Genomic DNA, 26,240 nt, shown 5'->3' with positions numbered 1-26,240 from the left:
ATAACAGAAAGTGTAGAAATTTATATTTATTGCTTGTGACAATAACTTCAATTCAATCCGAGTTGCAAAACCTGATTGTTCAATTGTCCTTCACTATTAAATGTATAAACACACTTTTTGGATATCTGTTCATCAGTAGAATAAAAAAGGGAAGAATAAGAGATCCTTGATCAGTAAGAAACTTTTACGAAATGAATTTATAGTCCATCATTGTATTTTTAAATATGCAGAAAATTCCATGTTGTGGATATTCTTTCTGTTCTATTTTATTAGTACACTCACTGGAACATTAGCTCATTGCCTCAGCAATTCTGAAATAAGTCAAACTGATTTTAAGGCTAGGAGTTTCTATAACTTCACATCTAACTATTTTCTAAATGCTTTGCTTGTCTTGGCTCAGTCGAGTAGCAAACTCTACAAGAGTCCTTGTGGGCCGTCCTGCCATGCCTTTACGGAGGTATGGAACCTCATCTTTATTTGACATCACACCTGCAATATCTAAATGAGCCCAGTGAGGGACGGTCACAAATTCTTTCAGGAATGCAGCAGCTGTACATGCACCACCAGATCTAATGGGAAAGAAAAAGTAAAGCATTAAGAATGGATTATTTTGAACAGTCTACTTAGGAATGATCGAAATTATATAAGAAACTGTATAGCACCATTCAGAGATCATGGTTTACACTAACAATACTTTAGAATCCACCAAACCATGACTAGCTTCCAAATGTGCAAGAGAAAAACCATGGTTTAGAACTCTTTTTCTGCTTTTGTTTTCTCCTCTCAACACTCAGCTTTATAAGTAGACTCTTGTATTTGAGGTACAGTAGCCTCTGGAAGCAGTGATGGCTGTAATGCTGGTTCATTCAGGACATCATGCCAAATCACAGTTAGCACAAACCGTAATTTGTAAATCCACTTCGAACTTGATTTCTTATTCTGGCTGATTGCAAGTAATAGTTTTCTCAGTTCAGACATCACTTCAAACGACAGTTAAGCTTCCCTAATTATGCTTTGGTGTGTAGTCACAACAGGAGAGTAATTTCTGTTCTGGCAAGATGTAGTATCTGTTGAACTGAGCAAATTCCAAAGGGTCGGCGACATTGCTTCAGCTCACTGACTCACTCCTACATGAGCCAAGATCTAGTCAAAGGTCTCCTCCTGCTTTTCCTCCCTTCCTGGTCTGAACAGGAATAGAAAGGCATGGGGAACTGGTTGTCCTCCACATGTAGGTGAACTACAACGTCCATCATTCTCGATCATGGGCCATGCTGGCTGGAAATGGTGGGAGTTGGAGTCCAACATCTGGAGGACCACACATTCCTCATCTCTGGAATAGAGGTCTCTGAGAGATCTTCTCACACACTTCCTCTTTTTATTCTTAAGTTGTACGCATTGGAAGAAGTGGTTTAAATGTAGCACCAGCAACAGTGGATTGCTGTATTTCATACCTATATTTTCCAATGTTGTTAAGGTCTGCAAGCTGACAGTCTGTGATCTGCTTTGTATAATGTTCAAAGAGAGGCATCCTCCAAACGCGGTCTCCTGTCAGGATGCTAGCCTACACATTTAAGTAAAGGGTGTAAGTAGTATGAAAAACTTCAAAACAGTATCTGTACTGCACTCTTACACTGTACAACTTGACGCTCATCCTTTGATTTAAAATGAGGTAGATGATATGTATGTCAGACCTAAGGCTCATGAATTACTCATCAGTTTGTGGTCTGACATGTGACATACGGTAAGATGGGGTCAGGAACCTTTGGTCCTTCAGAAGTTGTTGGATTCCAACTGCCATCATCCCCAAACATGCTGGGGCTGATGAGAGTTGGGATTTAATAACCTCTGGAAGGCCACTAGTACCTCATTCCTGTGCTAAGGCTATATCACATATCCACCTTTTACTCATAGCTACTCTAGGGAAAGAAATCTCCCAGCCCAACCAAGACGACAATACCACTGGAGATTAAGGGATCTTTCATCTCACAAGAGGAAAATGGAGATGGCCTTCGAAAAAGGATACATCTGCAGAACTCTTCTCTCAGATTTGACATCAACCACTTCACTCAAAGGAGTCAGTGGCTTGTCTCATCCTTAGGCACTCCTTACTTCACCAATATTTCCATCTATCTGTCCCCTTTTTATAAAACTGGTTTCTCTCATAATTTAATTTGGCATTCTTCTGTTTTCTGTCTCAAACAGAGTATGAGACAGGATCAAAGATATTTTAAAACATCTTTAAAAACTATAATTAATACTATAATTTAACACTACAGTACTATAATTATGTTTCGTAATTAAAAGGTTCTAAAATATAAGAACTACATTTTGTACAGACAGAAGATTTGTCTAGTGCAGCATGCTGGGAATATGACAGATAAAGCATAGCTTGTCCATAGCAACTGGTTCACAAGAGGTTTATCACCTTCCAAACAGGAAGCTCCATTTTCAGTTTTTGTGGCTAATAACTGTTGACTGATTCGTGACAAAATCTGTCTAGACTTTCCTTTAAAGCACTTTAAGTTAATAGCATTTTTCACCTCTGTTGATCTGTGCTGTAAAGTTACCTCGTAGAGATGGTTCCACAGCTGGCGTGAATTGGTAAAAACCCCAGTGGCTGCAGATCCTAGTGCTATATCCATGGCACCTATATAGTATTATAAAGCTCAAGTTATTAACCCATCATTCCATGGGAAGATAGGATTACCTTGTTGGTCTCTACTTCTATTCACATTTCTATAAAGTCCTACAGAAGACATCATTTTATATATTTGTACACAGGATAAGATTAGACGTTGGTTTGTTCCTACAGAGGAAATGCATCCCTGTCTACAGTGTAAAACAGAGGTTCCCACACTGTGATCCGTGGACCACCAGTGGTCTGCGAGCTTCACTCAGGTGGTCCATGGCATGTCTACACCAAATATTCATGTTAATTTTTAACTATATTTTGATTGCTTCTTTTATTTCTTACACTGTACTTTATTGTACTGCAATTTGAATTTTATGCAATACAAATTACAGTACAATAAATAAAAGCAGCAATAGAAATATAATTATGAATAATACAGTACCTAGCACAGTGCATTACAATTGCTGCAACTGGCAGAAAAATCATTAAGTGGTCCACCGAGACCATCAATGATTTTCAAGTGGTCCATGAGGGGGAAAATCTGGGAACCACTGGTTTAAAACAAATAATGATTAGTTACTAAACAAGCCAACTTCAAATCATGGGTTATAATCCTGGCATTGTTTCTTTTAAACTAGGTTTCTTGGATTCCTGCATTGAGCATGGGGTTGGAATTGATGGCCTTATAGGCCCCTTCCAACTCTACAATTCTTATTTATTTATTTATTTATTTTATTTTATGTATATACCGCCCTAAGCCCGAAGGCTCTCTGGGCGGTGTACAAAAAGATAAAAACAAGCAATGTATAAATACAAGAAATACAAAAACAAAACAGACAAATAATAAAGAAACCAAACAACATCCAGGATACAAAATAATAATGAAAATGCTATTAAAACACACTTTAAAATGCCTGGGAGTATAAAAAGGTTTTCACCTGGCACTGAAAAGATAGTAGCGTCGGCGCCAGGCGCACCTCATCAGGGAGGCTGTTCCACAGTTCGGGGGCCACCACAGAAAAGGCCCTAGTTCTGGTCACCACCCTCAAAGCTTCTCGATGGGATGGCACCCGGAGGAGGGCCTTAGATGTTGAGCGCAGTGTCCGGGTAGGTTCATATTGGGAGAGGCGTTCCACCAGGTATTGCGGTCCCATGCCGTGTAGGGCTTTATAGGTCAAAACCAGCACTTTGAATCTAGCCCGGAAACAAATAGGAAGCCAGTGCAGACGGGCCAGAACAGGTGTTATATGAGCGGACCTTCTGGTCCGCGTCAGCAGTCTGGCCGCTGCATTCTGGACTAGCTGTAGTTTCCGAACAGTCTTCAAGGGCAGCCCAATGTAGAACGCATTGCAGTAGTCCAGTCTAGAAGTTACCAGAGCATGAACAACTGAGGCGAGGTCGTCACTGTCCAGATAGGGAATCAATTCTATGATTCTTGGTTTGAAAGTAATACTGAGCCAAGATTCTTTGAAAATAAAATAATATTGGCAGAAATCCTCCTGGCCATATGGGGAGGAGAAGAGGGGACTATGCAAGCCTGACACTGATAATATCAGTGTAGTTGGTATTCTGTGAATATGGAAGCCAAAACCTTCAAACAAGTGAAAATTAGCTAACCTGTTAATGTAGCAGCATCTACAATGGCCCTTGGATTAAAACTGTGTGCATAGCACAGAGCATCAGCCAACACCAACCTTCCTTCTGCATCTGTGTTGTCAACCTTTCATTATGAGGAACCAAAAACAGAATTTAACTGTCAATCGTTGTATCAATACACTTGGGAAAAAACTAAACTAACAGCCAACAGCTTAGCATTTCCATAGCACTTTATAGACTGTTCAAAACATCTCACATATCCTCCCTTTACAGCACCCCTTTAAGGTAGTCCAGCATTATCATCATCATCCCCACATTGTGGATGGAGAGGGAAGGGGAGTCTGAGAGAATAGTAGTTTATCTAAGGCAGCCTTTCCCAACTAGTGGGCCACCTGATGCTGTTGGGCCACAACTCCCATCAGCCTCAGCCAGCATTGCCAATGGTCAGGAAAGATGGGAATTGTGGTCCAACAACATCTGGAGGCACACTGGTTGGGAAAGGCTGGTCTAAGGCCTCCTAGTGTGTTTGCAGCAAAATGAGGTGGTACAAAAGGGACTAAATCACTTCAGACTGGATGTGGTGGATGGAGCTTTTTTATGTTTCCTTGCATAAAAACAGCCATTTTTTTAAAAAAAATCTAACGTCAGGGTCTAGACTAGGCCACTCCTTTGTGTGCTAGTTTTATCAGGAGGAAGGACTGTGTTCTAAAGAGCCTTCAACACTAATTGTCTCACCCAGGTTGCTGTGGTGCTGTCCATTCTACCACCTTACTACTCAGCTGCCTCATTCTGCTACAGGTATAAAAAAGGTAAAGGTGTCCCTGCACTTGTAGTGCGAGTCGTTTCCAACTCTTAGGGTGATGTCTTGCGATGTTTACTAGGCAGACCGTATATATGGGGTGGGATTGCCAGTTCCTTCCCCGGCCTTTCTTTACCCCCCAGCATATGCCGGGTACTCATTTTACCGACCACGGATGGATGGAAGGCTGAGTGGACCTCGACCCCTTTTACCGGAGATTCGACTTCCTCCTTCTGTTGGAATCGAACTCCGGCCGTGGCTACAGGTATAGACCAGGCCAAATACCTGACTGAAGTGAAATTTCAACTGGGACTGCTTGCTCCCACTTTTAATCCCTTACTCTATTCTGCATACAAAAAACTGGTAAAGTTGGCCCTTGGATCTTTCAAAATGACTCTTTATCTACCAATAAATCCAGACCTACATTGTCTCTGTTGGGATGGGTCAAGCAAAAGGGCTTTTTCAGCTTAAGGTATTGTCTGCATCAACCAAGTATCACCTGCTTACATCCAAACTGCCAAATAAGCATCTTAAAAAGGTACCTGAATTGTTTTCCCATTCTTGGCCTTTACAACATCTCCAGGTTTGTTTGCCTTCCCACTGGGCATGTTTTCACAAAGGGGTGTCAAACCTGAAATTGAAAGAAGTCAACTATTACTGCCATGTGACATCACACTTTATTTGGTGTTTATTATTACAATCTTAGACATGTTGTAAAGTTTTACCTCGTGATTTATATTGACGATTTGATTAAAACTTTTGTTCTACTGAAATTTTATCTAGAAGCTGTGTTCTTCCTTTGGTATCCAATTGCTTGAAACCAAGATTTGGTTCATCCATTCGCCTCTTAACAAGGCAACATGTGAGAAGAAGCATACCAGTGGGTATAGCAGAAGCCAATCCTCATAGTAGTCCAGACAGCTGTGCTTCTCCCTGCCCTGTTTTGGGGCAATGCAGCCCCTCACTGTTTTGAATATAATAGATTGATCTGGGAAGGGTCTTGCCTGGCTGAAAATGCAACGGGAGAAGACTGGAAGAGCGATCCGAAAGGCTGTAGCTGCTTAAGGGACAGGCAGTCTCAGCAGTGGCTGCAATACTGATTTCGGTAAGATTTTTTTTTAAAGTGCAGTCGCAAATTATCAGGTGGGATTCACCTCTTTGAATTTCTCAGCTGGAAATTCTCTCAGCAATGGAGTGTGTTTTACATCGCTCAACCTTGCCAGATCCTATTTTCAGGAGGAGCGTCTGGAGAACAAGGAAGCAGGAAATGGGGCAGGCCAATCCTGCATGAAGGTTTGGGGAAGGGCCATAGTTCAGTGGTAGCAACACACGCTTTGTATGTTTGAGGTCCTAGGTTCAACCCCTAGGCTCGCCAGGTAAAAAGAGTTCAGGTAGCAGGTCCAGGAAAGACTTCTCTATCCAAGATCTCGGAATGCCAGTCAGGACAGATAATGCTGGGCTAGTTGGGCCCAGCATGTGACTCAATATAAAAGCCGCTTCGTAAGTGTGCAAAGTGAGCTGTGCGTATTACTGAAATATCCCGACAAGTGTATCTGTGCCTGATGCCTTCCATGCATTTTCCATCTCTCCTCTTTCACTTACCTATTATATTAATGGGCAGCTTTAGTTCCGCAGCTGTCACGATGGCTGAACAGATGGTGGCTGCTCCTCCCATATCGGCCCTCATGGCATCCATATTGGCAGACGGCTTAATGGAAATGCCACCACTGGGAAGAAAACAGTTACATATACGCAACCGGATGTAAACAGAAGACTAATTCTTGAATGTAATTGGTTCAAGAGGCCACACTTCCCTCTCACAGCTTACCAAAATATATTTTCATTGGAAACTGAGCTACAATTTTTTCCCCTTCAAACAGCATTACACACATGAAAGACATGACACAGGGTTGCATGCTGCTGTGCCCTTTGATTCACAGAAGGCAGAGGCTCCAGTAAACAGAAGGCTTCCAGCAGAAGCTTCTGTGAAAAGAAGGGGGAAGGATGTGGTTTTTTCAATTCCCCCCTTTCTCCTTCAGCCCCTAGTGCCCCCTCACACGTTCCAGAAGGTCCTGCTACGCATCTGTGGGTCACAGGGAAGATGGGAAATCAGCAATTCAACTCTCCCCTTCTATCCACAGATGTCTCCTCGGCATCAAAGAGCATTTCATGAATGGAAGGGCACAACTGAATACAACCCATTCTGTTATAAAGTCCACAAACTTGGCAGGAAAAAATATGAAAGCAGGAACCAGACACTTGCTTGCATACAAAAGTTATGGAGAAAGCCAGAATTCTGAAAATGTAACTCGAAGTTGGGCCCCTGGGGACATTTGCAAACCAAGAAACTGTTGTGGGCACCACACACCACAACCTATACTATTGGCCACAATGGAATGCAAGACAAGGAATGCTTATTCTATATCACAGTCCTTGCATCCAATTAGATAATTAGTTTTTCTGCCTTGTGATATTGGGGACAAAGTACTATTGAATCACCTAAGTGATGAATCAATGGATGAAAGAGGGTTAATTATCAAGAAACCCTGTTAATAAATTGACAGCTTTAACTGAAATTAACACAATTTGGAGAAAAGCCCTTCTTAGCTGATTTTTCTTTGTTGATTCAAGGTAACATCTGAATGGATTTTCAGATTTTGTTCCTAAAATATGCACAAGAAAATACTTACCTATCAAAAGTAATTCCTTTCCCAACAAATACTAGTGGACGTTCATTGGCATCACTGCTGCCCTTATAATGAACCTCCAAAAAGACTGGTGGTTCATCAGAGCCTTTTGCAACACTCAAGAATGATCCCATCTCTTGTGTTTCTATCCAGCATTTATCTCTGTAACAACAGAAAGTCATTCCCATCAAATGAATGAAAAATAATAATAAATGAATTGAAACCCAGAGTCCCAACCTAACAGAAAAGTAGTATCTTCATCCCCTCCCACCGCAAAATTATAGGGCAGTTGCAAAGCAGAAAGACCTAGCTTTACCTTTTCATTTATTCTTTTTACAAGACATTGTAAAAGCAACGTTCCTACCTTCTTTATAAATGAAGGTAGTGAAGGGTACAGAAAGCAGGGTGTGAATGCTTACTATATAGACAGGTGGGGGAAGGGAGATAGCAAGCTGCCTTAAACAGTCAGACCACTGGTCCATCTAGTGCTGTCTCTCCAGGGTTTCACACAGGCAACTTCACTCACCCTATCCGGAGATGCCAGGGACTGAACTTGGACTATTTGCGTGCAAAGCACATGCTCTACCACTGAGAGAGCAGCTGCGCTAGTTTATTTCTCCCTGCCCTCTCTTGCTGCCTTTCAGCAGTTGACAGCTGGATAGAAAGAGCCAACCACCTTCACTGTTCTGCTCAGCCCAGCCAGCAAAGACAACACAAGGTCCATGAGGCTCAAACCAACATTGGCTCACAGTACATAAATGGAAGTAGGCACAGTTTTACCGTCCTCACTCAGCAACATGCAACTGTGAGAGAATCATTTAAACTAAACTTACCTTTTATGAACAGTCACGTTGCTACTGACACCTCTCAGTCTCTCTTCAATAATTTCAGCAAATTTGGTAGGTGTGATATAGTTGGCTGGACCCTCCATTAGGGATCGGGCCAAGTTCTGTCCCTTTGCGTAGATAAGGCCTTTTTGCCACGCGTCCACGCCGTTGCTAAACAGGAATACATGGAAATCATCATAAAACATCGTTACAGATGCCAGAATTCAGTGGCTTTTCTTCTAGTGGCAAACATTTCAAGAATTGCAGAGCCTCACATTCATGAGGGGAGGATCAGACACCAAATCTGGGAGCAAGATAATCCTGTGAGTGAGATGCCCCATGGGCGGCATTATGCTCACAGCAACACAGAGGCTGAAGGAAAGGCAATGAAATGGCTTAGGGGCATCACAGGAGGACCACTTAGCAGGCTCTGTATCACACCTGTACATATGGGGACTCTCAAGCTAATTTTTTCTTTCTAATTTGTTTTCTTTTAAACCAATCTAGAAGAGATTGGTGGTGGGGAGGGTGTGAGGTGCATTTGTAGTTTCTACACAGGGTGGGAGCCTGTGCAGTGAACTCAATGATAAGAGAAAGTCGCCAGATGCCTTCAGAGTGAGAGTTTGTAACTGGCAGAAGGCTGGGCCCTGTGTGAAAAAGTTTGAATGGGTATGACTGTTCCCAATTCTTGCAGAGGCCTACTGGGATAATTGGCTCCGGCAGGCTTTGTTGGTGGGCTCGCATTGGGTCCATATCAGGTGTTTAGGAGGAGTCTTAGTACAGAGGAACATGGGTGATGCCACCCCAATTTCAGTGATTACAGGTAGAGGGAAATATAGCCATGGGGAGGTGGTGAATTACCATAGAAGACAAGGGCAAGGCTATCTGCGCCTTGTTCCTTGCTGCCACTCCTCTCGTGCATGGGTTCCTCGTTGCTCATCTGCTGTGTCCACTGGCCTGTGTGTGTTGTTGTTTAACGTCAGTTCGGTACACAATAAACCACTCTCATCCATGATTTGTGCATTACCGAGACCTGGATGATGAGCTTGAAGGAGTTTATCTGACCCAGCTTTGCCCACCTAGATACTTGGTGCAACACCACGACAGGCTGCAGGGACGGGGGGGGGGGAGGAGTTGCTGTGGTCTACAGAACTTCCATCTCTGTCACTAGGAAACCACTCTGTCTTGGAGCTGGCTGTGAGGGTCTGCACCTGGTGTCGGGCTGAGGAGACAGTAAACTAGGGTTGTTGCTGGTGTACCGTCCACCCTGCTGCCCGGCAGCTTCTCTGACCGAGCTGGCAGAGGTCATCTCGGCTGTGGTGTTGGAGGAGCCCAGAACAATAGTGCTGGGTGATTTCAATGTCCATGCTGAGGTTGCCTCTAGTGTTCCGTCTCAGGACTTCATGGCCTCCATGACGACCATGGGGGTGTCTCAAGTTGTTACTGGCCCAACACAAAGCGCAGAGCACACCCTCGTTTTGGTTTTTACTCCAGATGGAGGAAGGGGTGGTCTGGAGATGGGGTGGATGTCACCCTATTGTCATGGTCAGATCACTTCCTGGTGAAGTTTAGACTTATGGCTCTGATCCTTCCCTGCAGGGGTGATGGACAGATTAAGATGGTCCGCCCACAGAGACTAATGGAATCCACAGGATTCCTGAATGCCCTGGGGGAGTTCCTAGTAGATAGAGCAGGTGACCCCATTGAAGCCCTTGTCATGCTGTAGAACAGCAAGGTGCGTTGGGCTCTTGACATGGTTGCCCCCAATCACCCTCTCCAGCATTGTAGAGCCCGGCTTGCACCTTGGTACACCAGTGAGCTAAGGGCAACGAAACAGGCTGGACGACAGCTAGAGCGCCAGTGGCAAAATACGTGCTGTAAGGCTGATTGGGCATGAGTAAAACATCATAACCATGCCTACTGTGTGGCAGTGAGGGTGGCGAAGAAGGCCCACTTCTCTGCCTCCATTGCATCCTCAAGTAGCTGTCCGGTGGAGCTTTTCCGTATTGCCAGGGGTCTGTTGACATCAACTCCAGCAAATCAAGTTTTAGACCCTTCGGAAGCCCACTGTGAATTGTTTGCAAGGCACTTTGAGGTTAAAGTTGCTCGCCTCTGTAGCAGTCTTGATGCCCCATCCACATCTACCGTAGTCTCCAATGAGGTGTCCAGTGCAACGTCTGCAGCAACTTCTTGGGATCAGTTTCAGTTGATGTGGCCTGATGACATGGACAAGGTGCTTGCGATGATGAGGCCAGCAATGTGTCCTCTCAACCCTTGCCCTGCTTGGCTTATTAAAGCTTGCCGAGGGGGTCTGACTGCATGGATCCAGGGTGTGGTCAACGTATCATTGCAGGAGGGAGTGGTTCCAGCTGCCTTGAAAGAGGTGATCCGACCACTCCTGAAAAAGCCCACCCTGGACCCATTGGTTTGTGACAACTACCAACTGGTTGCAAATACCCCCTTTTTAGGGAAGGTGATTGAGAGGCTTATGGCGCAGCAATTGCAAGTACTCTGGGATGAAACAGATTATCTTGACCCATCCCAGTCTGGGTTCAGGCCTGGTTATGGGACTGAATCGGCCTTGGTCGCACTGATGGATGATTATCGGGAGAAGGACAGGGGGAGTGCGACCCTGTTATTCTTACTTGATCTCTCAGCGGCTTTTGATACCATTGACCATGGTATCCTTCTGGGCTGACTTGGTGAGATGGGTATTGGCGGCACTGTTTTACAGTGGTTCAGATCCTATCTCCAGGGTCGCTCTCAGAGAATAGCATTGGGTGACTGTCTTTCAGCCCCCTGCAGTTGTGCTGTGGGGTGCCGCAGGGTACCATCTTGTCCCCCACGCTGTTTAACATCTATATGAAGCCCTTTGGAGTGGTCATCAGGAGATTTGGGGTGAGGTGTCAGCAGTATGCTGATGATACCCAGCTCTATTTCTCCATAACATCTGAACCAGGAGAGGCCGTACAAGCCCTGGACCGCTGTCTGGACTCGGTGGTGGGCTGGATGAGGGCCAATAAACTGAGTCTGAATCCTAGCAAGACGGAGGCACTGTGGGTTGGTGGTTCCCGAGTTCAGATAATTGGTCAGTTGCCTGCTTTGGATGCGGTCGTACTCCCTCTGAAAGAGGTCGGTAGTCTGGGGGTGCTCCTGGATCCATCTTTGTCGCTAGAGGCCCAGTTGACCTCAGTGGCTAGGAGTGTCTTTATCAGCTTCGGCTGGTAAGACAGCTGCGGACCGGGTTAGCCTGACCACTGTTGTCCCCGCACTGGTAACCTCCAGGCTGGATTACTGTAATGCGCTCTGTGTGGGGCTGCCCTTGAGGTTGGTCTGGAAGCTGCTCACTGGGGCAGGGTATCGCCAACATGTCACCCTGCTGCTGAAAGAATTACACTGGCTGCCCATTTGCTACCGGGCCAAGTTCAAGGTTCTAGTTTTGGTGCAAAGCTCTATACAGCTCGGGACGAGGATACCTGAAAGACCGTCTTACTCCTTATATACCCAGTCGATCACTGTGCTCTGCAGGTGAGGGCCTCCTGCAGACACCATCTTATCAGGAGGTTTGTTCTGCACAATATAGAAAATGGACCTTTAGTGGGGTGGCACCTACCCTGTGGAATTCCCTCCCCTTAAAATTAGGCAGGCGCCACCTCTGCTATCTTTTTGACGCCTTTTGAAGACTTTCCTCTTTCAACAAGTCTTTTAAGTTGAGACCTATCCCAGTCTGCGTCTGTGTTAGAATTGCTTGTTAATATGTGTTTTTTTAAATGTTTTTAACCCTTTTTAAAAAGATGTTTTTAAAGCTTTTTTAAAAAAATGTCTTTAACATTGTTTTGTTTTAATGTATTTTAAGGTCTGTTTTTATGATGTTTTAAAGTGTTTTTAGTGTTTCTGTTTGCCACCCTGGGCTCCTGCTGGGAGGAAGGGCGGGATATAAATCAAATAATAAATAAATAAATTGGCAGGTAAAACCAGCATCAAAACATAATTATCCAAATTGAAGAGGCCTGGGAAAAGCAAAAAAGGTTTTGTCTAGTGCCAAAGACACATGAAAGCATGTGCTAGGAGAGCCTCACTAGGGAGAGAATTTCACAACTCCCCCCCCTCGCTACCCTCAGCAGATCAAAGAGGCACCTGGAGAAAGACTTTCAAAAACACTCGAAGGCTCAAGGAGGTTGAAATGGGCACTCCTTTGGATACCTAGGCCTCAAGGGGTGTAGGGCATTCAGAGTAAGAACCATGAAGAAACCTACCAAGACTGCGTGACCAAACCCAGCAAGACACGCTTCCCAAGACTGAATTTAACATCTATTTAGTACCAATTGTATGTTAGACGCTACCTCACTGTAAGCAATGCTGGCACTTGAGAAGGACTTGCTCATTTACATTTAGAAGGTTTGCTTTTCAGTTCTTGTATTGATGTCATTAAATAGTATCTTATTTTATGTACTTCTTACTTTCCAATAAAAAGAAAATCTTAATTGCTACATAAGACCCAGGCATTTTGCTTTTGACCTCAAAAGAAAAAAGGGAGATTCAGATGACATTCCCAATTCACGGAAAGAACTAGTCCGTCACCAACATGCACAGCCCCCGCCTCATGCTATCCACACATTCAGTTAGCATGTGAAGGGGTTCTACTTCCACACCAATATATGCATATAGAATTCCTATATGTGAGCGGGAGCCTGATTGGGCATGGTTGCCCCCTTGTGTGAAGATCCACACTGATACAGCCATTCTGGACATTCGTACTTCATGCAAGCATTATTTCTCAGCCAGTCACCTCCCATGTAGCTGAACGTCAACCACTGGTTTCTTTTTTTGTTTCAGTTCATCATATTCAAAGAGTCCAAGGATGGCTCCTTCAGCTGCAGCCTGAGCATCTCCACAAGGGTCAACTTCCACACAAGGGACCTCCAGATCCTGAACCTGCCTGCATCCAGCTAAATAATAAAATATATACAGGCAATATTAAGAATTGGAGGTGGGAGGGTGAGACAGAAAGGAATGAAAAGTGGGGACTTTTTAATTTAATCAGGCTCAGTCTATCAGGTATTATAAATCAGCTAAGTAAAGTTCATGTCAGCAGTTAAAACAACTCAAAGGAGAAGCAGTTTATTAATATATGACCCATTAGTACACTTCAGATGCATTTATCTAGCAACTTCTGCCTGCAAGCAATTCAGCAAGAATGAGAAAGTGCCTCACTCAGACTTCCCACAATGATGACTGAGCTGTTTTCACAGGACAAAGTCTACAACCATTATTTTACTATTATGCCATGAAAGCACTTTAGGTGCTAATAATGCTTATTTAGCATTTCAAAAAGTCACATCTACACGCAATCCTCGAGATCAGGTTGATTTACGGCACAATCCTAGCCGTGTCTACTCAGAAGTAAGTCCTTATGAAATCAATGGGGCTTACTCCTGGGTAAATGGGTATAGGATTGCAGCCTTAGTCACTAGCTCTAAAACCATCATGTAACTTCAAAATAAAGTTAAGTGTTGCGCTAAAGAAGTAATTTAATAGATCACACAACAACCCACAAGAAAAAATGAGGCTAACCTGCAACAGCTGCCCGTATGTTTTCTTTGTCTTCATTCCAGTTTTCTAGTTCATCCACTCCTACTGCCTTCTTACCCAGGCCAACAACTACTATGCTTGAAAAGTCCTGCAGCAAACCAGCAAAGAAACTTAGGTAATCCTTCCATGAAAAACACCAACAGCCTATAATGATCAAGAATGCTCTGAAAGAATTGTATATCACTTTTTTCACTATTAGGGTACAAGAATGCACTATTTGTGCCCCATGTTCTCTTCTTGCAGAAGTTCAAATGAAACTATATTTAAAGCCCCACATGGTCTGGGGCATGCACATCTTAGAGAATGCATCCCTAGATATGGGCTCATCCCCATTTCTTTGATTTAGTGCAGGGATGGGGGAACAGTAACCTTCCATGTGTTCTTGGACTTCAACTCCCATCAGCCCCAGCCTGCTTTTGTCAACAGTCAGGGATGATGCGCATGGGTGTTGGAGTTCAAAAACTTCTGGAGGGTCACAGGTTTCCCCTCACTAATCTAGTGGGAGTGTTTTCTCCATATCCTACTAGAGAGCTGAGATCAGTAGCAAATTTGGAATGCTGCCTTTTATGTGGTGGCCCTGAGGTAGCACAAAGCACTTCCCTTTTAATTTTTAGGAAAATGTGTAAACCATTTTAAATCTTGTTTTTGGATGCTGAATAGGTTATTTTATTTTGCTTTTTAAATTCTGGTTTTACAGAGCAAATGGTTTTGTTTTCACCTGTATCTTTTAGGCATGCAATTGTACTGTTAGATGTTGTTCAGATTGATAACCTCCTTGAACATGGGATAAAGCAAATTTATATATATATATTTTAAAAAACAGTAAAATAAAATACCAAGTGCAGAAAGAAATTTAGGTGCAGCACATGGCAAACACAGCACAGCAATACTATTGAAACAGCAAGAGATAGTGAACAAGGAACATTAGGAAACATCATCAACAGGTACAGCATGCCAAAGGATCACACAAGTTGGATGACAAGGGAGCCAGAAGTGTGTTAAAGCAGGATTAGGAGTCTGGATGGTTGGACAATAACGGCATGAAAGGTGTGTTAAAGGAAGCCTGAAGAAAAGCTGAATTAATCCTTTGCATGTGCCTTCACTGTGGAAGATGCCTGAAATGATATTTTCAGGAAGGGAGTGTGAAGAACTGAGGCAAAGAGTGGTAACAAGAGAGCAAATTCTAAATTAACAAAGCACCAGGTGCAAATGGTTTCCAACCAAAGCTGTTTAAGAAATATGATTATTGCCGATCTTTTAACAAAAATATGTAACTTGTCCCTTGACAAGTTGTCTGCCTCCATATCCGAGGACTGGAAAGTGGCCAATGTAACACCAATCTTTAAAAAGGGATCCGGAGGGGGGGGGGGATCCTGGAAATGACAGGCCAGTTAGCTTAATGTCTGTCCCAGGAAAACTGGTGGAAAGTATTGTTAAAGATAAAATAACCAAGCATATAGAAGAACAAGCCTTGCTGAAGCAAAGCCAGCATGGCTTCTGCAAGGGTAAGTCTTGTCCCACTAACCTATTGGAGTTCTTTGAGAGTGTCAACAAACATATAGATAGAGGTGATCTGGTTGACATAATGTACTTAGACTTTCCAAAAGCTTCTTCAAGGTACCTCACCAAAGACTCCTGAGTAAGCCCAACAGTCATGGAGTAAGAGGAGAAGTCCTCTTGTGGATCAGGAACTGGTAAAGTAGCATGAAGCAGAGAGTAGGAATAAATGGATAGTTCTCCCAATGGAGGGCTGTAGAAAGTATAGTACCCCAAGGATTGGTATTGGGGCCTGTGCTTTTTAACTTGTTCATAAATGATCTAGAGTGTGCAATAAGGTAACCAAATTTGCTGATGATATTAAATTGTTCAAGGTTTTTAAAAAAAAGGATTGCAAAGAGCTCCAAAAGGACCTCTCCAAACAGTGCAAATGGGCGATAAAATGACAAATGCAATTCAATGTAAACAAGATGCTTCCTTTTCAAAAACTGCGAAGTGGGATGTGAGAGGGAGGGGAAGGGTGGACTTCAAAACTGTTTTTACATATACATATCCACCCAAATAAATATCAAAGATGATCAAATGGTATACAAGGTTTGATCTTTGAAAAGTACAACAGTAAGCCCAACAGTGACATGTACATGTGACATTTAAGAAAAGCAATTCAGTACCAAACACTGGATTCCCCAAATGACTTCAGAAGAACTTGGTGTAGATCCTGTGTTATGCGTTCCATGCTTGCTTGCTCCAGAGTTCAATCCTCAATTTATTGCCATGAAAATTTTCACTCCAAAGCTTTTTTTCAGGGCTTGATGTCCACACCAAAGTGTACACGGTGCCCAAGACCCCTAGAACAGGAGTGGGGAATCTGCAGCCTTCCAGATGTTGTAGAACTGCAAGTCCCATCATTCCTATTAACCATGCTGGTTGTGGCTGAAAGGAATTGGAATTCAAGAACATCTGGAGTGCTGCAGGTTCCCCAGCCCTACTCTAATGGCCTCCGGCCCACTCAGCCCCATTCCAAAACAGAATTGTAGTTTTTTTTTTTTTTTTTTCAATAATTTTTATTCAGATTTTCATAAAACATACAAAACAAAATCATAAAACATTCAAAGACAAAAAACAAAATCAAAAATAGTTAAACAAAAAGAAAAAAAGAAAAAAAAAAACAAAAATAAAAAATAAAGAGTAAAATATTGACTTCCCATTTGTCAAAGATCAAATCAGTTATAAGTCTATAATATATAACAATCCTGTCTCTTAAGTCATATTATAAAATCACTTTCCTCCAATAGTTATCTTACTTAATCATCAAATCTCATAAACATTACTTTATTCTTTCCACAAAAAGTCAAAGAGAGGTTTCAATTCTTTAAGAAATATATCTATCAATTTTTTTTCCAGATAAGCATATCGATTAATCCATCTCATTACTAATTATGATAATCTTATTGTCATAACCATAGTCAAAATAAACATTTCAATTAATCCAACACATCAGAATCTGTTAGGTTCAGTAATTTCAGTAGCCATTGTTCTATTATCTCTATTAGTTCCATTTTCCATCTTCCATCTTCAGTAGTCTTGTTAAGTCCAGTAATTTCAATATCCAATCTTCCATTATCAGTATTCCATAATAATCTTGCTGTCAAAGCCATAGTCATATAGTAAGAGTCTGATGGGAATTACCTCTATCCCAAATATTTTCTTGCCATCCATTCTGAATAGGTTGCTGAAATACTGCTGTAAAATCATATCTCTGTTCTTTTTTTCAAAATACACTAGGTCATCTCTTAAAAGTTTTTCCATTGTCACATGGCTGCAGTTAATTCCATAGATTTTCTCTATATTGGGCTCCATCACATCATTCCAGTCCAGAAGATAATCCATGCCATTGATAACTTTATCTCTAGAATCTTCATTAATTTCTTCAGAGATAACATTGAGTTCCAAACAATAGATTTTATTTCTAAAGTCCATAGACTCCAAATCTTGTTCCTGTTCCACGTTTGTTCCAATCTCCGGGATCTCCTCTCTCACAGGGACCCCTATTCCAGTCTCCAGGGTCTCCTCTCTCACAGGGACCCCTGTTCCAATCTCCGGGGTCTCCTCTCTCACAGGGACCCCTTCCAGGGTCACCTCTCTCACAGGGACCCTTATATCTTTAATCTCCTGCTTCATTTTACTCAATTCAATTTTCGTTATCTCAATCTCATCCATTATTTTCTGAAACATAGTTATTTCCAGATTCTCAGCCACTTTCTTAATTGCCATTTTAAAAGAAAAATATAGGAAAACCACTTCTTATTTCAGCAACAATTGGGTTAATACTCCAAACTTGGTGACATCACAGTATAAACAGAGCAGACAGCCTTATCTCTCCAATAGTTAAGTAAACAAAATGCAGTTCCCAGGATCGAAACAATTAATGGCAATCGTCAAGAAACAGATTCGTCAAAATAAAATAGACCAAAAAGAGAGTAGTCTCAAAACAGTATAATATTTTTCAAAATAAAAATCTGGAATAGAAATCCCTCTTCTGTGTATATCTTTAGAATGCAAATCCAGGACAGCTTTTTGCAACAAAAACAGAGATAAGCTATTAATTAGTGCGTAGCAGAGAGAAGTTACGGCTCCCCAGTGAGATGTCAAAAACCGATCAATCTGGCAAATCTCTTTTAAACAGCAACAATTTAAGTCAAGTAAAAGAAAAATATAGAAAGAAGGGTGCTTGCCTGTTAGTGCGTTCTCTCTTAGAAGATAAGATGAACGTTCGCTTTAACAGATAGAGCTTGCTGTTGAAAATCCGTCCCACCTTCGTCGGCTGGACCTCGTCCCATAAATTAATGAGATCTGGTCGTCCCAACAAAAATAGGCTTTGAGGTTAATCTCTTCGTTTCTCCCTACCCGGGAGAAGTTTAATCAGTCAAAAAAAAAAGAAAAAACTGACTGATATATCTGAATAAGCTTCTTTTGAGGCAGGAGCCCGTCTCAAAAGCAGGCACAGGCTAAGTCACCCTTCCCGGAAGTCAACAGAATTGTAGTTTGTTAAGGATGCTGAGAAGCTGTAGCACTGTGAGGGGGAAAACAGTTCCCAGGATTCTTTGGGGGAAGTCATGTGCTTTAAATGTGTGTTTGATGTGATTATTCCCTATAAAGTGGGGATGGAGTAAGTTTCACTAAACTTGATGGGGCTTACTTCTGAGTAGACATGCATATGATTGTACTATTAGATATTCTTTGAAAAAAATACTTTGGAACAGAGCTTGGAAAAGTTACTTTTTTGAACTACAACTCCCATCAGCCCCAGCCAGCATGGCTGGGGCTGATGGGAGTTGTAGTTCAAAAAAGTAACTTTTCCAAGCTCTGCTTTGGAAGCACAAGTTAGGTTAACATACTGAAGAAAACATGAAGTCCATACCTGATGCAAGCCATGGAAGATGCGGGTCTTTCCTTTCTTCAGTGGAGGCCCTGAACTAGAACACAACATATTCTCATGAGTCCTTCAGAGAGACAGCCATTATGTGGCGTGCTGCCAGCTCTGCGTGTGTGCTGCACAACCAGCAAACCAGCTCATGGGCCTTTAACAGCAACTTGATCTGCAGAAACCAGCTGACAAAGCTTTGCACAGTATGGAGATACAACATGTAAATTTAGATTTGCTGCTGCCTGGTTTTACTTGTGATATTTACTGGATTTGTGCATTATCTGGTTTATATGGTTAATAATCCTAAAATGCAGTGCAAATAAGCTATTATTACTTATCTATGCACAAGACCCGGTGCTGCTACAGTTTGGAACGTTAAAAAAAAGTATTCTGCTTTACAAGCCCCAAGAGGCTCTCAAAGTAGCTTACAAACCTTTGCGCAATACAGTCACATTCAACTTTCAAAATACTATTTCCTGCAATTTTTGTATAGGATTACTGGAAGCGTTGACTACATCTAGTTTCCGCTTACAAGTCCTCATTTACAAAGACCCCACCCCTTCCATCTTGCTCAGCTTATTAAACAAGACTGTGCTGTTTAATGTGAAAAAAGACAGCAATAGTAATTTAGTAATCATTTGCTATCCACCAGGCTCAAGCAAGTTAACAATTGCTCTCAGGTGACCACTCACTCAGGTGTAGACCAGCCAGCCCCTTTACCCAGAGCCAGCAAGAGATGGGATGGCACTGTGGAGCTCTTGCAGCCCCAGCGAGCTTTAGAAAGAACTACATGAAGCTATCCCAGCTGCAAAAAGCAAGGAAAAGAGGTGGAGTAAGCCCCTCACGGCTCCTTCTGACTTAAGAAAGAGGTCGGCAAGCTGTGAGCAGAGAGCAACAGTTACAGCATGATATACAGGAGAAGGGAAAGGGTGGCAGAGCAGCAGCAGGGAGAAAGCAAGCAATTACATTCTCCTCAGCTATTTGCAAGGCTGGTTTCTCTCTTGATGGTCTCATGCCATTTCATGACTGTGAAACAAACTGAAGGGAACCCACGTTTGGTTACTTACATTGCCAACAACTCTCTGAGCTTCCCAGATACAACTTTGTCAAAAGCATCTCCTGCATTGGTAAACTGGGGATCTCCTTCTTCTTTCTCACTGGCAAAGAGTCCCAAGACAAGGCCCTAAAGAAAGGTGAGTTACTTTTTTAGATGCCATCCTACAAAACAATTGCAAATCACCACTGGGGGAGGGCGAGGAAGGAATCTTGTGTCATGGATTATAATGCTGTATCTGGTAGCCCATGTTTGGGGAACCTGCGGTCTTCCAGATGTTCTTGGACTCCCAACTCCTATCAGTCCCAGCCAGCATGGCCAATGGTCAGGGATTAGGGGTCTTGCAGCCCAACAGCTTTTGAAGGGTAACCTGCCCCCTATCTTAGAGCTAGACAGACATACCAAAAACAGTTCAGAAAACAGCCTAAACTCTAAAGCTGTGGTGGCAAACCCTTGGCCCACAGGCCTTATTAGGCCCAGCAGAGTTCCTAATTTGGCCCACGAGGCTATTTTCCCCAAACCACACCCACCTGTTCCATACCTGATGTCATATCTAAAGTAAACTAAAAAAAATCCAGATGTCCCCCCATCCCCCCTGAGAAATGGGAGGAAGGGGGCAATTCCCCCCCCAAAAAATCTGTGTTTTTTTCTCATGCCTCCACACCTTTACACAAGGATGTGCTCTATACTGAGTCAGACCACTGATCCATCTAGCATCTAGCTCAGCATTGTCTACAAGCTCTCCAGGCTTTCAGCCAGGGGTCCTTCCCAGCCCTACCTGGAGATATCAGGGATTGAACCTGGGACCTTCTGCATACAAAGCAGCTGCCCTACCACTGAGCACTTAAAAGGCAAGTAAAGATGCAACTTCAAAGGAACAATTGGGAACTTAAAGGGCTCTTCCAATTGTTTCCTGGCAAACAGGACTCACTAACAGCGAGTCCCTTTGAAGTTGTCTGTGTAAAGGTGCGATGTGGATTTAACTGCAGACAGTGTATGGCTATGATTAGAAAGAGTTGTAGCCCCATCACTGTGACAAAATTAGGGAGGTTGGCACTGAGATTCAACCATGCTTGGGAAAATCAGGTAGCGAGTGCCTTGCACAGGAGGAACATAAAACATTCCCTCTTCTTTTGATCCCAAAATCTGCTGATAAAATGCAACTCAAGGAAAATGTAAAATGGGATGTTTTAATTAAGCAGTTAATTTATCACAGTGTGCCCCTGATTAATCAGGCGCCAGAGAGTATTAACATGGCAAAGCTGATGTAGTTTCTATTGCAAGTTCCCCTTGTAGGTCTAAATGTTGTTCCTTATGGAGTCATACCTCAAGTGGTTTTGGTATAGTAATATCAAACAGCGGCAGTCAAACTGGAGGGGTGACCTACATTGCAGCCTACAATTGCACCAGTTTAAGTCAGTTAGTGATTCACTGATAAGTATAGGAGAAAAACTGCGTGGAAGAACCACACAGGAGAATCAAGCAAGATGGAGCAGAATGATACCAGAAGTCAGCTTGGTCGGTTACTGGTTGAGGAAAGTCACTTGTCAACTTTTTAGAGGTCCAGTTTGCATTTAAAATTCTTTTAAAATCCAGTCTGCACACATGCCCCAGCTTCACTGCACATATCACTGAAAAATTACCTCTGCATGAAAGAACATGCTAATATGCGAGCAGTATGCACATTATGTGTAAAACAATTTGGAAATATTTATGATAGAACATTACAAAGCAACACACACACACCTCTACATATTTAGAATAATTGAAGAGCAACTCTGTTCACACTGTTAAAGCAGATGCACACTGAATACTAGACACACATATTCTATTTAAACACAACACCCACACCTGCCAGGACAGGGCATTCTCAGGGAACAAGGAGGCATGATCTTGTTCCCCCACTGCTTATACGGACAAGGCTGGAGGAAAAGATAATCTGATCCAGTTTCTCTCTTCAGCTGTTTCTCTTGCCTCAATGCATTCCATTCCTAGGAGTTCTCTCATTATTCCTTCGGCCTTCTTGGATTTGTTTTATAAATCCAAATAAGTCCAAGCAGGCTGCAAACCTGAAGAAAGGACAGGGGCTGGAGGGACTGCTTAACCCTTTCTCTCCCAGTCATTTATCAGCTCAAAATTGTCTTCCTGAAGTTGCTTTTTACCTTCAGGAGATCTGAAAAGCATCCTGGGGAGGGAGAACCCCAAATCATACTCCCCAACCTGCTTTTCATTTCTTTTGGGGCTGTCCAGAGAAGAAAGCGTTAACCACCAGCTTCACTTCTTCCTTCACTTTGGCTGCAATCCAATATACGTTTAATCAGAACTAAGCTCCAGTAGGTTCAGTGGGACTTTCTCCCAGATAAGTGTGTACTGGACTTCAGCCTTAGCTGTGTAACCTGCCCAGATTCCTTTTGCTTAAAAACAAAGCAAATCATAGTACTGTACTGGGAAAGAAGACATTAGATCTTCTAACATCTAGTTTGACCATTCAGACTCATATAAATTATGAAAGCACTTATGGAACACAGAATTCATTTGATTTCATTCTGTATTCTGCACAATTTCCAGGTTCTGAATAAATGTTTTTCAAGCTAGATAAAAATAAAAAGGGTTAAGCATTTTTTAATGCAAGATTAATTTCAATTGAAGAGGACATTTATGCATAAGTCTAGTTCTTCCACTGAACCCAAAATGACATTTTAAAACACAACTTTAGTTGGTCATACCCATAAAATTACAACACAAATTGCTTATCAGCTTAAGACAGCTCAAAAATGCATTTTCAGGGAAGAATTAGCGATGCACGAAAACATCCAAAGCAAGTAGAAGCGCTATTAGAAAGCTCCTATTCATAGCAGGGGCACAATGCACATTGTATGCACACTCACCACCGGATACCCAAGATCCCCTTGCAATGTTCAATCAGCCAGCTGACTGTACACTTGCCACAATGTCCCCTTCGCTATGCACCTTGTTTGCACCTGTAGTGCTGCTGTGTTGATCAGCTGTCGACTGCATGACTAGCCACCCTAGCGTCCTGTGCTAAGTGCTCCCACTGCAGGCTGCCTTTATAGCAGGGGAGGGCATCTTTGTCCCGCCTCTTTAGCTTCTCCAACAGCTCCTGTACACTTCATTAGCAATAAATGCGAGTGAATTCCGGACTGTTAAGTCAGGGTGTGTCCAAAAAATGTAAGGGTGGGGGCAGATGTGCTTTTCTGATATATTTTATCACTTATCTCAATTTAGGTTAGTCAAAATCCAGTGGAACAAGCCAAGCAGGAAGGACACATAGAATTTCCAAGTTGCGTCTGACTCATGACAAGAAATTAGGGACTGAAGTAGATCCGTAGCATCGTCCTCACTACGTTAGAGACCCAAGATGCATAAATCAATCCATGGCTACTGAACTGCCTTGGTTAATAAAGACAAAAGAAGCACCCTGCTAGATCAGACCAAAGACATTATTGTTGTTGTTAGAATTTATTCCCTGCCCTTCAGCCAGAGGTCCCACAGCAGGTTACAACAATTTCAAAACACATAATTCAAACATTTAAAAACAACCTAAACAATGTTTAGCCCAGCATTCTATTTATACGGTGTTCAACCAGACACCTGTGGGTAGCCCACAAAGTGGACATGAGCACAACAGCACTCTCCCACTCATGAACCCCAGTAACTGACGTTCAGAGGTATTCTGCCTCTGATACTGAAGCAATACACAGCTGTTGTGATACGTAGCCATTAGTCTCCATTCATTTCCAAGGGACTTACGCAAGAATTGTTTTTCTTTGCCTGAGACTCTAGACCAGCAGGCTTCCGCCCCTTGAAACATGCCAAATGTGCCAATTTTTGCTTCTCTTTTCAGAATGAACATATGCAAAGGAGAGCAAGGCTACATCAGCTGTAACAGTTGTATAGATGAGGGAATTTTGGAAGGTGCCGCTTCTTACATAGAGTGAAAAGCTACACCTACCACATCATCTTCTTTCTGAAAAAATATTAAAGACAAAGAAACTCTATCATATTTTGTACCTGGTATCCCTCATTGCTTCTCACCTTCCTTTTAGAAAGAAACTTAAACAAGAGCAAAAGCAAAAGTGGTGGGGCTATTTGTGTGATTTGTCTTAGATAGGGGTCCAACTCGCTACACGAAGAATATTCACTAATAGGAAAAACCCCCTTGTGGTTTAAGAACGCACCTATAGCCAACAGATATTTCTATCAAACTTTAAAAAGCAGAGAAATTGGGCAGCTATAGTGAATACACCAGGGGAGCAGGAGACCTGATCTCTCTTGAGATATTGTACTACCCTACAAATTTGTAAAAATGCAAACACAATTTGGATTGGTCTTTCGCAGTCCAATCCACTTCCTGTGCAGTTTGGAAGAATTGCATGCTTTTTCAGTTCAGTGGAATTTACTCCTGTACAATCATGCTTAGGATAGGTGAAACTGACCTGGAGAGGGACGGGGAGGGGAGGGGATTGGGTGGATGGGCACTGGGCAGAGGGAAAGCCCCTTTCCTTTCCAAAAGAAAAACACTGTGAACAGTATCGTTGTTGTTCAGGGTTTCCTCCACCTTTTTATTCTACAGGAGGCACATGTAGCCTCCCACCCAAATTTAAACCAAAGCTGTCCCTTGCCACATCCACACCAGACCGTTATTCCACTTTAAACAGTCATGACTTCCCCCAAAGAATCCTGGGAAGAGTAGTTTGTGAAGGGTGCTGAGAGCTGCTAGGAGATGCCCTATTCCCCTCACAGAGCTACGATCCCCAGAAAAGCTGACTGTTAAACCACTCTGGCCACCGGAACTCTGTCAGGGGAACAGGAGTCTCCTAACAACTCTCAGCACCCTTCACAAACTACACTTCCTAGGCTTCTTTGGGGGAAGCCAATCTGTTTCAAGTGGAATAAAGGTCAGGCTTGGCCCCCTGATTAGCCAAGACAATCAGCCGTGAGTCTGGCTTTTAGAACACTGACAGTTGGTTCTTACTGATCATGCCAGCACTTATAGAGGGTTGTTAAGCAAGTGTTTCTGAGTTCAGGACTTTTAAGTTTTGTAAGGTTTTCTTACAAATTTATTTTCAATTTAACCTGGCGGAATGTGAAAAATCCATTCTGGCTATAGCAGTATACAGCCACTCTCATGGCTATTTAATTACTAGTTTATTTTAAACCACTATTCCTGGATCAAATGTAATGACAAGCCAAAAATCAGTGTTGCATGGCTTACCATTGCATGCAGCCCCCCCAGTGCCTTTGAGTACGTACAAAGTAACTTTTTCCTTGGAGTAAAAAAACTTGTTAATTCAATTAATACAAGGTGATATCTCTGACATGTAAAATGCCCAATAAAAGGGTACTATCTTTTTTTTAAAAAAAACTCTAATTTTATAGAGCAGGAGAAATAACAAAAAAAACCACCCCACTTTATATCTATTCTGACAACTAGCTGAAATTCTGGCCAAGGGCAGTAAATTTTTGACCAGTTGGAGCTGGCAACCGTACCCACGTTCCAACTGAAAGGAGCAGAGATCATACCCAGACAGCAGCAGCAACTGCTTAGTCAGATCAGACCAAAGGTCCACCTAAGTCCAGGACTGTATAGGAATGGCCATGTCCAGCTGACCTTCCCAAACATCTAGTACACAGAGGCACACTGTCTCTCTGTACAGAGGCTCTATACAGCTGTCATGGCGAACCGTGTATTTAAGCCCAGCACTTTTCTTCTTTTGGAAACAAAACTCCGCTCCGGCACACTCAGCCTCTATTTTGCAGAGTCCCTCCCTTCTCCCAGCATGCCTTTGTCTTCCTTCCCCCGCATCACAAGCTGCTCGTGTGAGCCCACCTTCTGCCTTGCCCTCGTTGCCTCTTTGCCTCCCATGCCCACGCGGCCCTTACCTGCTTCCCCGCGGGGCTCTTGCGGGCGCGGGAGGCCGCGGAGGTGCACGATAAGGCGGCCATTGGGACGGAGAGCTCGTTGCTGCGGAGGAGGAGGAGGAGCCTTCCCCTCGCCAGCAGCGGCAAAAGAAGCATGGTCGCCTCCGCCCAGCAGGGATCACGGGGATGGGAGGAGAAGAAGACCCGCCTCGAGGGACGACCTCTTCGGCGGGCGCTTCCCTCCCC

General features: G+C 42.9%; 1 protein-coding gene across 3 annotated transcripts; it reads right to left on the bottom strand.

Moving 5' to 3' along the window:
* Positions 1-6: 6 nt before the first annotated feature.
* Positions 7-26,240, bottom strand: LAP3 (leucine aminopeptidase 3). Of its 3 annotated transcripts, none has more exons than XM_061583436.1 (13): positions 26,016-26,240; positions 20,125-20,240; positions 19,052-19,106; positions 14,116-14,221; positions 13,331-13,490; positions 8,548-8,712; positions 7,718-7,876; positions 6,630-6,754; positions 5,570-5,658; positions 4,250-4,352; positions 2,541-2,647; positions 1,452-1,561; positions 7-569 (listed from the first exon to the last, which is right to left on the bottom strand). In XM_061583436.1, the coding sequence occupies exons 1-13, from the start codon at positions 26,148-26,150 to the stop codon at positions 374-376; spliced, it is 1,626 nt and encodes a 541-aa protein (XP_061439420.1). In that variant the 5' UTR covers positions 26,151-26,240; the 3' UTR covers positions 7-373. The 3 variants fall into 3 exon arrangements, with proteins under 3 accessions (XP_061439420.1, XP_061439421.1, XP_061439423.1); XM_061583437.1 differs by having other exon boundaries at positions 2,568-2,647; positions 26,016-26,236; XM_061583439.1 differs by lacking the exon at positions 26,016-26,240 and adding an exon at positions 23,082-23,177.

Source organism: Rhineura floridana, chromosome 9, assembly GCF_030035675.1.
Source record: "Rhineura floridana isolate rRhiFlo1 chromosome 9, rRhiFlo1.hap2, whole genome shotgun sequence".
NCBI classification, from domain to species: domain Eukaryota; kingdom Metazoa; phylum Chordata; class Lepidosauria; order Squamata; family Rhineuridae; genus Rhineura; species Rhineura floridana.
This window is presented reverse-complemented; position numbering and strand designations above follow the sequence as displayed.